This window comes from Bombina bombina, chromosome 5 (genome assembly GCF_027579735.1).
Source record: "Bombina bombina isolate aBomBom1 chromosome 5, aBomBom1.pri, whole genome shotgun sequence".
NCBI lineage: Eukaryota > Metazoa > Chordata > Amphibia > Anura > Bombinatoridae > Bombina > Bombina bombina.
In genome coordinates this window covers 804,903,679-804,920,373 of record NC_069503.1, presented here as the reverse complement: position 1 = coordinate 804,920,373, position 16,695 = coordinate 804,903,679, and the positions used below count along the sequence as shown (strand labels likewise).

The 16,695-nt window shown below is 35.0% G+C and overlaps 1 protein-coding gene across 4 annotated transcripts in view; it reads right to left on the bottom strand.

Moving 5' to 3' along the window:
- The window catches only part of SPIRE1 (spire type actin nucleation factor 1), a 418,349-nt gene that overhangs the window by 27,716 nt on the left and 373,938 nt on the right, over positions 1 to 16,695 (bottom strand). The window contains exons 12-13 of one of the 4 annotated variants that reach the window (XM_053714898.1): positions 10,999 to 11,193; positions 3,371 to 3,508 (exon numbers count right to left, since the gene is read on the bottom strand). In XM_053714898.1, the coding sequence (XP_053570873.1) occupies positions 3,371 to 3,508; positions 10,999 to 11,193 (333 nt within the window). Of the gene's footprint in view, positions 1 to 3,370; positions 3,509 to 4,880; positions 4,914 to 10,998; positions 11,194 to 16,695 lie in introns of all 4 variants that reach the window. The other 3 variants (XM_053714899.1, XM_053714900.1, XM_053714901.1) reach the window with 3 other exon arrangements.

The following is a 16,695-nucleotide window of genomic DNA, read 5'->3' as shown; positions in this document are numbered from 1 at the left end:
AACAATAAAAACTGGTATATCATTGGAACCTAATAGAGTATTCAATACTCAAATGTCATAATATTCACTCGGATGTATACAATGGGACATAGGGAACAGACTACACCAACTATCAAAAAATACGAAGTGAGTAAAAATAGACTATAACCCAAATAGTGTGATAGACTAAGATAGACAAAAAATATCAATGCTATATAAAAAAAATATATGTATCTTCACACAAATCCAATTGGATGAGGAAAAGAGGCCTTCAATTGAAAGCTGCCATATCTATATTTTCATTCAAACTAAATGGATTAATAGTTTTCATTTTCCAAATCCATCTAATGGAGGACCTCTAGACCCCTGAAATAAAGATGGGGGGAACATATGAGAAATGTGAAGAATTCCCTTGTGAATCATAGTGTACCCAGACATGGAGTATGTTGTCATGGGGGACAGACTGATATTTTCAATATTTTTCCTTTTGAACATATAATCCCAAAATGGGGCAGAAATAGACTCATATCTTTGACAAAGGGAAACCTTTTGGATTTGGAAAATGGAAACTATTAATCCATTTGGTTTGAATGAAAATATAGATATGGCAGCTTTCAATTGAAGGCCTCCTTTCCTCATCCAAATGGATTTATTTATATAGCATTGATATTTTTTGTCTATCTTAGCCTATCACACTATTTGGGTTATAGTCTATTTTCACTCACTTTGTATTTTTTGATAGTTGGTGAAGTCTGTTTCCAATGTCCCATTGTATACATCCGAGTGAATATTATGACATTTGAGTATTGAATACTCTATTAGGTTCCAATGATATACCAGTTTTTATTGTTGCATATGTTGAGAATGTTTTTAATGGTTTGTGACTTTTCTTATTTGTTCTAGCTATTTAATTTCTATTTTTTCATAATTCTGACATTTTTGTGTAATTTCCTATGTTATTCACGTAGGATTTTATATTGTGTTAACTTTTTAGTTTTTTTTTTTATGTGTGTTTTATTTCTGCCAGACACTGATTTAACATATGTTTAGAGTAGTACTGGTTATAGCTTTTTATTTGTTGAATTCCTTTGTTAAATGGCTACGAATTCTATGGCCTCATATGAGTTGGTTAATTATAATCTCCGGTATTGCTGTATCATGATTATTAATACATCTATATATATCTTTCAAATTTAACATTGCGGGTAGTTAATATTTTGATGTTCGCCAATTGCAATGTTTATGTCAGCTATATATTTACTTTTAATTTATATGGCTTGATCAGGATGACGTATAGTAACTTTTTTACCTATATTTACAATTTACGTCATTTGCCATGTATTGTCATTTGCAATTCTAATACAATATTACCTGTTGAGATCCTATGAGTTTTGGAGGATCGACATCCTTTAAGACACACCTTCATTTAGACCTATCAGGATGGAGCCGGCTTATACCTAACACCTCATTGGTTATGAGTAAATTTGTACGCATGCGCCCTGAGCGGCATTAGACGCTGAGTGGGGCTTTTTAAGTCGTGACTCGTGAATGTCCATTGTTTTATTATACACCTGATGAAGCGGTCAGTGTGAACAGGAAACGCGTTGTGTATTTTACCTTGTTTTAATTAAAGCATGTACTATTTTTAGTCCATTGACTTCACGACTTTATGACTCCTTGTACAACTGGTTAAGTTTTGCTTGAGCGTTATTCCTCCAACAGAACTGTATAGAATATCCTAAGCGCTTCTAGTGGAAGAATTGTCTCCAGGCTGCACTGCTCCATGGGAGTTTTTGCTGTATTTCGAGAAGACTGCTATCTGGACAGCTTCTAAAGGTCCAGGAGGCATTTGTGGCACTTATCAAGTGTTTTTTACTTTGTAAGTACAATTATCTACTGCGTGCGTGGAGACCTAGTTACACTGATGTGCACTATTGTGGCGCCTTCTTTTGTTTTCCCCTTTCCATGGTGCTGAAGTCAGTGACCTGCTTCAAGTTATGCCTCAATGAACCACCTATTGAAAGATTTCTGAACCGAGGTTGGGAAGTAAGCTGCAAATGATATCTATAAATCCAATACTTTTACTAGAGGAAATAAAGCTGTGTGTGTGGTAGAAGCAATCAGATTAATTGTTTTTAGCAGCATAGGGGCCCTCATAAAAGACTGAAGACCATGGAGGCAGAGCAGGCAAGCAGGTAGAAATTCTGACAATGACTGACAAAGAAGGCTGTAGTCAAAAAGACAAGGGAACTGTTAAAGATTTTTATTAACCACCCCTAATTCAAAGCTCAAGACAGTGTTGGTACCATAAACTGAAAATGATGGGTGCTCTATTGCTAAGTTGCAATATTTGAAATAACTTGAAAGAAAGGGATAACTAGGCAGATAACTGTAAGGTCAATAATTTACTAAAATTTTATCAGGTTCAGTTTCCTGTAAAACATCATTGAGAGACTGCATATTTAAGAAGGTTTGACATTGAATTCTTTCACTTCTAGCTGTAAGCATAAAAACTATTTGGCAAGAGGAACAGTAAAGTCAAAATTAAAGTTTCATGATTAAGACATTGGCTCACCTGAAGTGTTCAGCTAGCACCCAAAAGTGCATTTCTGCTCCTTCAACAAAGGATACCAATAGAGTGAAACAAATTGTATAATATAAGTACATTGGAAAGTAGCTTAAAATTGCATGCTCTATGTGAATCATGAATATTTTGACTTTAATGTCCCTTTAAGTAATAACTTATTATAGATACTAATTATTTTTTTGTTCATATTATTCTCATTCATTCTAATAAATAGAGTATTGTTGGTACATGTTCTATGTAGTGTTATTAACGAAGCATCCTTACAGCATATCTCAATACAGACGACTTTTCGTTGCAAGCAAAGATTAAAGTCAGTGTTTAATTTGAGAAAGACCATTAGACTCAAAGGACTACAACATATCAATGAAAATCATATTTAAAGAAACTATTTCAAAATATTTTGTATTTTATTTTAACTCAATGGGTTATGAAACACTAGGAAGAAAAGATGATGAAAATGGTGATATCCGTTACAAGAGTTTATATCCCATTCTCTACAACTAAGCAGAATCAGGGTAAAATTCTTCAAAAAGCTGAGCTTAGCAGGGCCAAGCACATTTATGTCACAAGACCAGTTTCAAAATAAAAAGCTGTAGTAGTTTCTGTGTCGCTTTAAATTTTTTAAAAAAGTAGCTAAGCCAAATACAAAGAAGGATCTCCAATGTTTTCAAGTTAATGCTATCAGGTTGTTTCACTAAGTGGGTTATTAACAACATCAAGGGAGGAATATAGAAGTTGTAAGATACATTTAAAGACAATCAAAGATCTAGTTATTGTAAGCCTACCTAACAACTCCCAACTTACCTTTCCTTTTTTCAGGGCATTGTAGACATCTTTATACTGCTGAAACTTTTCCAGTTCGGCTTTCACAAGCACCTGACGTATGTGCATGACCTCCTCCACCGTGAGAGCCAGGCATTCCACAGGGTAACAAAACTCCTCCTGAAATTGAACAGACTCCATTAACACGCAACAAGTATTAAGCATGGCATCCGGAGGGCTTCTATCCATAAACCACACACCTCTGTTAGTAGGTCAGAGAGGAAGAGGACTCTCCACAGTACAGGTCTGAAGTGTGGAGAATGTGCTGCCCAATGAATATAACAGAGGGCTTAACTGATACATGGTTTTCATAGTAGGGCTGTTCAGAGCTCCTCTATAGCATATCATGTGTTTTTTAAAACAATAATTCTAGTGGCAATTCTCAACTTGCCTTTATTCTTTTTGCAACTTTATCACTGTCTTAAAAAAAAAAAAAAAGAACAAGTTTGAGGTGAGCTGAGCAGTTAAAGCAAAATGTTAGTAAGCCGTTTGAAACAGGAGACTTTATGCTGTGGTACATTTCTAGGCAACTACTGAACATACTAAACACAATTTTTTTCTTTCATGATTCAGATAGCGCATTAAATTTTAAGCAACTTTCTAATTTACTCCTATTATCAATTTTTCTTCGTTCTCTTGGTATCTATTTGAAAAAAGCATGAATGTAAACTTAAAACACGGCCCATTTTTAGTTCAGCACCCTGGCTAGTGCTCGCTGATGGGTGGCTACATTTAGCCACCAATCAGCAAGCGCTACCCACTGGTGCTGAACCAAAAATGGGCCGGTTTATAAGCTTACATTCCTGCTTTTCAAATAAAGATAACAAGATAACGAATACAAATTGACAATAGGAGTAAATTAGAAAGTTGCTTAAAATTGAATGCTCTATCTGAATCATGAAAGAAATAATTTGGGTTTAGTATCCCTTTAAAATGCAAAATGAATAGGATAAGGGTATATGGTATTTGCTTATTCCAGATCACACATTGTATGTGTGTTCCAGAAACAGAAATATACCAAACAATTAGGTGAGTAATAAGTGCTCCAATTTACTAACTACTATCTGACTTTTGCTTGATTTTTATCAACCTAATAGAGCGTCACAGAATAAAGCTCCTTTTCATTTCAAGTTGATTTTTCCATTGCAATCTAAATAAAAGGCAGAATATTACAGTATATTGATTCGTCTTAACAAGCCACACTTTTGTAACCGTTTGCTACAAGTTTTACTAGACTATGCTTTACTTTTCTGCCTTTTAATTAGATGTGGTGATTTTATGTATTGATTAAGGTCACGCACAGAGCAAACATTAGCATTTACACATTGGGTCTTGTATTTGTATCTATTTAAAAGCTTATACTTGTAACATCTCTGCTGACTATTTTACCAATTGTAACTGCAATGCTTTGCAAATATATAATCCCCTACAAAAGTCGTTAAACACAAAAACTTCACCCTAGATTGTAGCTTGGTGACTTAACAAAACATACCCCCTCATGTTCTTCCATGGCATGCAGAGTTGCCTAGTGTTTAGAAAAACAATGTATGTAAAAAAAATTCAGTCTATATTAATATCAATATTTACTTTAAATAAATACTTAGAAACACTACATTATTTGTAAGGGAACGCTAAGTCTTGTTAACTGTTATCCCTGAGGGAGTCATATATAAATATTTAGTACAGAGTGGAAACTGCACACACAATCTATTACATCCACCTGGTGCTCTGCTAAAAAAAAAGAAAGTATAGGTGATCCAAGTAATCCCACGCCCGGCATTAGCGATAAAGGGATACCCAAAAGAAGCAGGCAGACCACAGGAGTGTATTCCAGAGCCTTTTATAGACGAAACAAGGAAACAAGGGCCTCCTTAACCAATAACGTTTCGGCTCTCGCAGGAGCCTTTTTCAATTGGAGGCCGTAGAGACATGTCTCCTTGTTTCAGCTATAAAAGGCTCTGGAATATACTCCTGTGGTTTGCCTGCTTCTTTTGGGTATCCCTTTATCCCTGATGCTGGACGTGGGATTACTTGGATCACACACACACACATATACATATATATATACATATATATACACACACAAACACACACACATATATATATATATATATATACACACACACATACACACACACACATATATATATATATATATACACACACACATACAAACACACACACATATATATATATATATATACACACACACATACAAACACACACACATATATATATATATATATACACACACACATACAAACACACACACATATATATATATATATATATATATATATAAAAGTAAATCAAGAAAGGCACTCTCCGTATTAATCACCAAACTTTTTTACTCAGGTGAACGTTTTCGGTGTTGCCACCATCCTCAGACCGGTGTTTGAATGTAGAGTTAGACCTCTCAAATGTAGTGTTGCTTTTTATATATTTTTGTTGTCTGAGCCAGTATTTGAGCCAGATTTTTGTGATCTCAGTTATTATTTTATTAATGGCAGAGTGTTATATTAGTATCTGTCATATGGGTTTTTTCTGTTTAATTAAATGAATATATTTTTTCCACTAGCACTGCGGCACTAATATTAGCATTAGCACACTCTTTATGCTTCATTTATCTAATACATCCCATGTCATTTGACACTATAGCATTACATTTGAGAGGTCTAACTCTACATTCAAACATAGGAGCAATACTATTATTATTTCAAATATCAGTCTCTTGTGCTAGTATATAATCTTTCTAGCAGCCTTAATACTATACACTACGGTCCTCTTACCCCTTACCGTAGAACACTTAACACATTGGGTTCTTTTCCAGAGTGTTGCGCCATTCGAATTATTTCCCTTTTCCCTTTACCCTATTTTTTACACACACATACATATATATATATATATATATATATATATATATATATATATATATATATATATATATATATATATATATATATATATATACGTATATACACACATACAAACACACATAACATGTATGTATGTATGTATTATTATTAGTTATATGTAGAGCGCCAATAGATTCTGCAGTGCATTAATGTATGCATTAATTTGGCAAAAAAGTACAAATTGCTTGAACTTTAATTGTATTCTGCTTGCTTGATCCAATGCTCCCCTAAAATCTGTCAGCTCTGTAAAACTTTTTAAATCTCCAGTACAGTATATGTAGATAATTATTTTAAAAATATGGATATGGTATATATGGAAGCCTTTTTTAAGAGTAATCAATTATGCCATTCCCAATAAAAACAGAAAAAAAAGAAGAAAGAAAAAAAAGGAGTGGTGTGCATGAGCAGAATCCCTGTGAAGCAAATACTCATGGGAAGCTGGGTCAATGGTGGCAGCATTAAAGGGATATAAAACAGTGCTCCTTTAGTAGAAAAACATATATATTAAGTCATAAAAAGAAACAGGTTGTGTTAAAAACAGCAAACAGTTTACTTGTTTTCTTCCTAAATAAGCACTTACAAATTCTCGGTGTAGCTGCTGCCTACAACTAGATAAGTAAGCAGACATTGCAGAACCTGACGTGATATCCAAATTTTAAAGCACTTGAAAGTAATGCAGCAAAATTGTACAAAAATAACTAGAAAAAAATAGAAAATATGCCCTAAACATCACTATGTAAAAAAGGAAGATATTTTAGCTCAAAATGTTCTAAGAATTCACACCTCACTGTATAGAAACTTTAAGCAGTCAATCAGGATGCTAGTCCCAGTACTTGCAAAAGAGTGTGCAGGAACAGTCAAACAGTCATGTTATTTTCTTATTCAGTTTAAGGAAGTTTAATAGGAAATCTCACACAAAGCAAAGTACCACCTCAGCACTGCCGATTGGTATATTATTTTTTTCTTTAACTTGCATCTGAACAGCAGATTAAGCATAACTGTTCACAGAGCACTTACTTTGGTGAGCTGAAGAAATTTTGAGGTAAAATATCTCTCTTTTTTACATAGAGATGTTCAGGTGATATTTTATGTCAGCTTTTTACCATTATGCTGCATTAGTTTTTAAGTATTATGTCCTTTTAAGTTCCATTGTCGCATGATTTTTTTATGCAAAATTAATACACTGAACATGGACAATAATGATTGCAGCTAGATTAGATGTTTCCTAGCAACACTTCAAAGGGAAAACCAATGTTTTGCCTTCCCAGGTCTCTTGTGGATTTGTGACAGGAAGTAATGAACACTGCACAAATGAAGTTATAAAAAGAAATAAAAGGTAAAATCCTTTTAAAATTATGAATAATGCATATAGCAATGATTTATTTTAAGTATAAACCAGTGCTTAGTCTAATGGAACAGACTGTTTTATATCCCTTTAATACAAAACTACTCCAAAACTCAGAAGTAATGAAGCAAATGTCACCAAACTGGTAAATCGGAATAATTTGACAGCTTGCTCCCGGAAAGCAGACTATGAATGTTTTTACTGGCTTAATTAAAGTCCTTTGATATTTAATGCTTCTGTGCATGTGTCCACCTGATCTTCTGTTTTGTAAACAGGCAACAGGAACAATGAACAATACAAAATATGTATTATTGTAAAAAGCATAAAGTAAGTGAACTCCTATAAAATTAGATTAATAATTGATGAATACTAGTCTTATTTTGTCACTCAGAATGGATTTTAATGAATACGTTAGTAAAGATTATTCTGTTGTGAGATATTAAAAACCTGAATGAGTTAAAAGGTGAAAATAATTTAGGCTGACGAAAGGTAACACTGCCCAATCACGCCAGTATTACCCGCTTGGTTTCACTGACCAGCATGTGAGCGATCTTGACCTTTAACGTTTAATAAATTCTATTATAAGGTAAAAATGTAAAAATTCTCCAGCTATCTGTGATGACAAGTTTAATTAACATGACTGAAGTGTTACAGATAAAAGCCAATACTTAAACAAAAATAGTATGCAGTTCTTTTTGATTGTGCAGTATCTTGGGTTTACTACAATAAAATGTCTAAAGTGGTAAAGGAAACATCTATTGCATACACTTTTCATTATAACAAAGTGATTGTAAAGTTTAAGGAATTAAAGCCCAGTATCTACAAATACTCTTAAAACAGGAGCACTTTAATTCATTAACCTTTACAAACATGCTTTTTTTTTCTTACTTACCCATTTTGTTAAGGTAAACAGACTGCCCATCCTCCGCCCGTATCTCCTTCTGTATTTTGCATATCGATGACTAATTCGGCTTCCTCCAATCGTTGCGTGCCCCACGACCTGGACGCCAATGGGGGAATGCAATGATTGGAGGAAGCCAGAAGAAGATGTGGGCGGAAGATCGGCAGTTTGTTTACCGTAACGCAAAGGTAAGTATTTAAAAAAACGTGTTTGTAAAGTTTAATGCATTAAAGCGTCCCTGTTTTTAAGAGTATCTGTAGACACCAGGCTTTAATTCCTTAAAGGAACAGTCTAGTCAAAATTAAACTTTCATGATTCAGATAGGGCATGCAATTTTAAACAACTTTCCAATTTACTTCTATTATCTAATTTGCTCAATTCTTTAGATATCCTTTGTTGAAGAAATAGCAATGCACATGTGTGAGCCAATCACACAAGGCATCTATGTGCAGCAACCAATCAGCAGCTTCTGAGCATATCTAGATATGCTTTTCAGCAAGTGATATCAAGATAATTAAGCAAATTAGATAATAGAAGTAAATTAGAAAGTTGTTTAAAATCACACGCTCTTTCTAAATCACGAAAGAAAAAATTTGTGTTCATGTCCACTCTTCTTTCTATCACGAAAACATCAAATAATCTGTTCCTGCAGTTGGAGCAGGTTACAAGTACTTTTTAATGTGATGGGTGTAATAATGATTATTGTTATTTACACGTAGATGGTTTGACTAGCTGCACATAACGATATATATTAACCCCTGGTGTCTATGGGCCCTATGATCTAAAACTCTCTGCTCATGCGAGATAATCATTGAAGTACGGCAAGGTCCCTCAAATAATTTTAGAAATGCAAATTTTAGCTTGAGAGAAGTTAATCGCACTATACTCGTCTCTGGATTGGAAGGTGAGACACCACCTACATTAAAATCCTAAATCCTAAAGATTTTGCATTCTCTGTATGCCGGCGAGTTCATGACCACCAGGATCTATGTGACAACAGGATTGGGCGCAACAGGTTAACTTATATAATGATATGAACATAGATATGCACAGCTGTTGCTACATTCAAGCTACTATATTTTTGTGCAGCTTCATTTTGATCCCTCATGAATTGCATACTGAAGTGACGATCACTATAATGTGATCTACCCTTGGTGACTTATATAAACACAACTTTTCTGTGACTGCATTCAAACCTTACCTGCCCCTTAAAAGGACATTCCAGCCAAAATTAGAATCTGCACTGATGCATTTCAGTTTTGAATAGAAGCATTTTTGTAATATAAATGTATTAGCAAAATCTTTTTAATAAAAGCCATGGCTGTTTCAAATGTGTATTTAAGTATGCACCGTGCACCAGCATTTTATTCACAGCACTTATTCAGAGAGCCTAAGGTGCTTGTACCATCTGGCAATGATTCAGTTTGTTAATTGCTGACATGATACAAGCCCCCTGGCACTCTGAGCAGCTGCAGTAATGAAAATGCTGGTGCACTAAGAATATCTAGCTATGATTCACATGCACTTGCAGAAAAAAATGTTAACACTAAAACAGTCATAACTTTTACTAGACACATTTGCCAATACATGTACATTGCAAATATGTTTGTATTCAAATATGTAATTCATCTATGTGCAGTTCAATATGGACTGGAAAGTCCCTTTAAGGACAACATTTTTACAAAATCATATTCAATGTAAATTCATACAGCATTACTGCATATTGTTCATTGTTTTGTACTGCTAAAATGCTAATGTTTTTTTCTTAAATAGAAATAATATAAAAGGACAAGGCAAACTAATGCAACATCAACATTGTTTTCTCAATTATTACTTGAATTTTATTTTTAGTTTACAAATAAACCTTTCATTTTTTTTTTATATATAATTTTTTTTAAGGTTCCAAATTCAGCTTCAGCTACTGAATTTACATCTTTTAGATGTTGCTTATAAGCATAATTTCATAACCAAACCTCAGTATTAAACATGCCAGTATTTTCATTTGTGAGCTTGATTAATATAGCTGGTCACCACAGCCCATGTGGTATTATTTGAATGTACTTTTCGGTATGAGTACTTCCTTTCTACAGTGAGTGAGTAACTACAGTGAGTTAAATAGTATCACATCACCTGATGTTTATGTACATATAATCAATTGCACTCACAGACGATCCAACAACATCTAAAGGCATATAAATTCTATATGTTCTGATTACCTACAGACCAAAACAACAAATTCATTGATGTTGCCTTAGGTATTTGCTGCCCTTGACCAATCTGATTTGCCTTCTTTGATTGATATAGTAAGAAATCAAAAAAATTTCCACCACGTAAAATCATCAAGAGGGGAGGTGCAGGTGCCGCTGCTGCACAAAAATAACAGCGGAGGCATTGCTCCACCCAGGAGACAAGAGAAGAAGAAATTACAAGAAACATTTCAACAGCCAACCTGAAAATGAAAGCGGCAAACCTGGGGGGCACTCCACCTGCTGGCAAAAGCTCTCTCACACAGATAAAACATAGCCCCAGCGGCCCCAATTATGGCTGCTTCAAAAGGATGAGAGCCCAGCAGAGAAGCTGTGTGCAAGGTGGAATATGGTGGTCGGAAAGCCATCCTTGGGAAGAAACTGGTTATCCTAGGAACCTAAATAATAGACAGGACGTAAATGAAGGGAACGCTGAAGAAGTCTGTTTGGTTATTCTTCTTGACAAGGTCTGGCCTACGTTTATCCTCAGACTGAGTACAGATTAGAATTTAAGGGTATATCTGTGTGAGCACAAGGGAGTAAAGCAGAAAGTGAGACATTTTTAACACTTATCAATATCCAAAAACACAGGATTTTTTTTTATTTTTGAATCCTTTCTTCATGTTTATCCTAAAAGCACATACATTAAGACATGATTATTGCATGATTATTACAGTCTGGTTCAAATTAAGCTGCTACCTACTTCCGTCTTTCCTTTCTCTCCACTTTAACACTTTAGCCAAGCAAACAAGGAGCACAAGGAAAGCCAGACAAAAAGCATCGCCAATACAAGAATTGTGAGTTTTCATGTGCTGCCACTTAGAATGTAAAGCAAGGGATTTAATGGTAACTACTAAAATCCCATTTTTTAATGACAGCATTAAGCAGGAGATGATTCTGTACCATTGGGTCAGTATCAAAATAGTGTCAGTCGGCCAAGCAATAAACAGAACCATATCTCCCTGATGAAGAAGCAAGAAATTAATGAACGATAAATGCAACATTCATCCCACAAATGTTTTCTGAAGAGGCACTTTTGGAGGAATAAGGAGGTAAAGTTATGTAAAGATGGCTATTTTACACAGCTGTTCAAATGAGGCATCCAAGCAAGTTGCCAGCATAGAGGGCAACAAGATAGAGGAAAATGCCAATCCACCTGGCAGGAAAAATGTGAGATAATGGGAGTAAAAATAATGCACAAAGTGAAGAAACATGCCTGCTGAATATTTTGTCACCATATAAGTAGTGCCCTTAGTGTGAGGAATATGAGGAAGGTGGGACGCTTGGGCATGCTGAGGGGAAAACTAGAATAGCTGTGAAGGCCAGATTGAAGCTCAGAAATGAATCAGGACCAAAGAGAAGAGTAAAACCAAAGCAGGACTTAGAACAGGTCAAGATAACAAAGGATTAGAGAAATGATTGGACCTGAAAAAAACCATGTGAAAGTGACTAACCTATATGCATTAATCAGAAAGTAAACAACCAGTGGAGAGAGAGCGATCTCTGATAGAATCATAAATACAGAATCCAGGCCACAACATATCACAGGAGATCCAGATAAAGGAAAAAAGGATGAAGAAGTCCGCAAAGACTGATGAGACTTGTGAAAGAGGGAGATTGAGAACAGAGCACGGCAATGAGAATCGTACATTGATGATCTTAGAGGCATCGCAAGCATATAGATTCCAAAGGCATTTCAACACTATCTCTGAGAATAAGCTGGGGGTTACTGCATCTCACCAAACCATTTCCAAAAACATATAAAACAGCAGCTCCTCTGAGGACGAACTTCACATATTTATTCTGTGTTGAAAACATCAAATGTCTTTCCCTTTTTTATATTTTGAGCATGGAATAATCATATGTAAATTGTTCACAGAGGAGAAGCTCTGTTATGTTTGTTGACAACACAGGCAGTTCCATAAGGATCTGTCAACCAACAGAAATGAGTGATACAGTCTTGATACATTAGTTAAGACAGCAAGTCTAAAGGAAGCTAAATAGTCACCCATGACAATAACAATAATGCTGCAAGATTGTATAGCTCCAAAATGGAAGTGATAGACTCCATTTTTAATGTCCTTATGAAGATGAATGAGGTCTAGAATAAGCCCTTTGTTTTAGAGAGCTCAAGGAGGGTTCACCACATCACCATTGAAGCAAGGGGGGATCACAAGGAGGGTTGAATACAATTATCTTTCACATTCAAGCAAGGGGGGTTGTTTAATGTGATTAGGAAAGCTAAACAAAGGGTATGGTCTGAAAAGATTTCTGGCAAAAAAACAAAACCTGATGGCGGGAGGGGGACACAGATGGAGCTGCAATTATGCCCCAAAAGCAGACTGGAGATGTGTAAAACAAGTGAATAGAAACCTTGAGCTGTAAACACATGTACGGTAAAGCTATGTAGGAAAGACCTGCACCAGATCTGCAGTAGGAGACAATGCAGACGCATTGGAGCTCAGTTGTATAAAACAGAAAGGGATCAGATAAATCCAAATGATTATACATTTTAGAACATTAATATGAATAAAACTGGGAAGGTTCAGAGCTACATATTTGAGTTCATCTAACAAACAGTAGGACAAATGGAACACAGAGACGACTGCAGGGGATGTAACCTAATAGAAGTAGAAACTGCAAATAAGGTGGGGGGGGGGAGTTCCTGATCAATAGATTGAAGTGTCAGCCTTTCTGCAAGTGCGAGCGGCATAATATCAGCCCAATGATACAAAATTATCTCCTGCTTCATGTACTGGTTCTATGAATGCGACAATTATCTGATCTGTTTCCAGCATTCAAGGATAAACGTTGGACAACCCAGCTCCAGATATTCACTAGCATAAATACACTGGAAAGGTAATTGTTGCAAAGAAAATCTATTAAAAAGGAGAAAAAAAAAAAATGTAGGTTACCTAAAGTATGAGAGTCAGACAAATCGCTACTGTACAAATCTGTAAGGTCATTGCATAATGTAGGGGCACTTAGTATTTTACAGCATTAAATGTAATTCATTATGTAGTTTCGGATCAAAAACTAACTGTGAAGAACTAAAAACAATTTTTTAATAATTAAAAAAAACTCTAAATCTAGAGATCTAGTGGTGTGAGAGACGCACGTAACATTTCTCTCAGCGTTGACATAAAAACTGTATCACACAACAAGAAATGGCCATAGATATTGCTTCCCACACTACAAACACAAGGGGGCACTATAACAGCACTACATAGAAAATGAACGTTACATAAAGCATTTTGGATGCTGTAAAGGAAAATATGTTGTGTATTTTATAATACCAGAGCTAGACTTTTTATTAAAAAAAATGTATTTAAAATGTTGTATTTTACTGAAATTTTACCTAATATATTAATGGTTTATTCCTTCAGTATCTAACTAAATTGGCAGCAGATCATAACTAAAGTAACATGAAAATCTTGTTGCAAAAAGCGTGTTCAGCACTTGTGTATTATTATTTGCTACCTGGTTTATAAGTTTTGAACGCCCAGTGGCCTTTCTTGTATTTCTCACCTAAACCTAAACATGTACATAGCAACTGTAGTCTTATAAAAAATAATCCAATGGTTGTAGAAAACAGTTTAACTGCTGCAAAAGGGGTTAATAAACAGCTGAAGCTGAGCCAATCAGGGACACAAGTAGCTGTTTTGTCCCTTAAAGGGACAGTCTAGTCAAAATTAAAAGGGACAGTCTAAAGGAACAGGCTAATCAAAATTAAAACTTTCATAATTCAGATAGGGCATGTAATTTTAAACAACTTTCCATTTTACTTTTATCATCACATTTGCTTTGTTTTCTTCGTATTCTTTGTTGAAAGCTAAAGCTAGGTAAGCTCATATGCTAATTTTTAAGCCCTTGAAGGCCACTTCTTATCAAAATGAATTTGACAGTTTTTCACACCTAATGGACGTTAGTTCATGTGTGCATACAGATAACATTGTGCTAACGCCCATGGAGTTACTTATGAGAGGGTATTGATTTGCTAAAATGCAAGTCTGTCAAAAGAACTGAAATAAGGGGGCAGTCTGCAGAGGCTTAGCTACAAGGTAATAGCAGAGGTAAAAAGTGTATTCTTATAACAGTGTTGGTTATGCAAAACAGGGGAATGGGTAATAAAGGGATTATCTATCTTTTTAAACAATAACAATTCTGGAGTAGACTGTCCCTTTAATATATAAAATTAGCTACTACTTAAAGTGAATGTAAATTTTGATGCTAAAGTGCCTGGTTTTTAAAAATTCGATTAAAAACAGGGGCACTTTAATTCATCAAAATTTACATTTCACTCGTGTTGTGAAAAAAAACGTACCTTTTAATCTTGACAGCCGATCCAGCTTCCTCCACTGTCGCAAAGCCTCTTCCTGGGTCTATAACGAGGAATCCGGCTTCCTCCAATCACAGCGTTGAATCAGACACCGATTCACCCGGGGGGAAGCCGTGATTGGAGGATGACCGATCCATCAGTTCTGACGTCAGAAATGGCTTGCGACGACCGGAGGAAGCTGGAGCTGTTGTCAAGATTAAAAGGTAAGTTTTTTTTCACAACACGAGTGAAATGTAAATTTTGATGAATTAAAGTGCCCCTGTTTTTAATCGAATTTTTTAAAAACGGGCACTTTAGCATCAAAATTTACATTCACTTTAAGACTTTTTATTTTTAGCCTGTGAATTTTTGAAAATATTTTCTTTTTTCTTAATCTAACAGTACTCTTCTTGGACTAGGACAATAATTGACACATGGCAAAAAGTGCTACCACTAATTGTGCAATACATATTGCCAAAGGTGGAAGCTTGTCAATGAGCCAATAAGAACAGCAAACTATCTGATTTTAAGGGTATATTGTAATTGAGTAATACAAATTAATAACAAAAGATAGTCACTGCACACTTTATTTTAGGAAAAGTTAAGATCTGCTGTTGGAATCCTCTCAAATTTTTTAAATGGGCAGTAACAGAGAAAAATATAGCTAGAAATCAAAATGCTACTAGATTTATCATATACATTTAAATATTTAACAAATATGTCAACTAATGTAGGTTTACCACTTAATTACAAATAGTTATAGATCACTAATTTCCTCAACTGACCATACATACTGGAGTTGATGGGCCCTGCTTTCCTCAACTGACCATACATATTGGAGTTGATGGGCACTGACACACACACACACACATACATACATACATATATATAGGTACAAAACACTTTATCCAAACTGCTTGGAACAGGTTTGGATTTTGGAATATTTGTATATTTGCATCTCAAAAATGGGAAAGCTTGGAGAGGGTAAAAAGTAATATGTCATGTAGGCAATAGTAGTAGTAGTTTTATATCATTTTTAATACTTTTGCATACATAGCATTATCAGAAAGAAACTTCAGTACTGTAATCAGAAAGATAACATTATATATATATATATTTATTTATATTTATTAGATTTATTAGATTTAAAATGAAAACCAATCCTAGCGTTTGTGAAGAGCTAGGATTGACCATTGAAACAAATAAAGGGGACTTTCATTCATGAAGTATAAAATACTTCATACTGAAAGCTCCTTTATTTGTTTCAAGCTTTGCCGCACTGAGCTGCTCAGGCTGCCCACGGCAGAACAATAATTTGTTAAGAGATGATGTTTTCACCTCTTAGCCAAAAGATGTGTGGAAAATCAAACTTGTCTCCCTGTAACGTTGGATTATTTGCTAAGAGGTGGAAACGTCATCTCTTAGCAAAATAGCGTTCTGCCGTGGGCTGCCTTAACAGTTCAGTGCGGCAACGCTTGAAACAAATAAAGGAGCTTTCATTATCAAGTATTCTATACTTCATGAATGAAAGTCCCCTTTATTTGTTTCAATGGTCAATCCTAGCGTTTGTGAAACGCTAGGA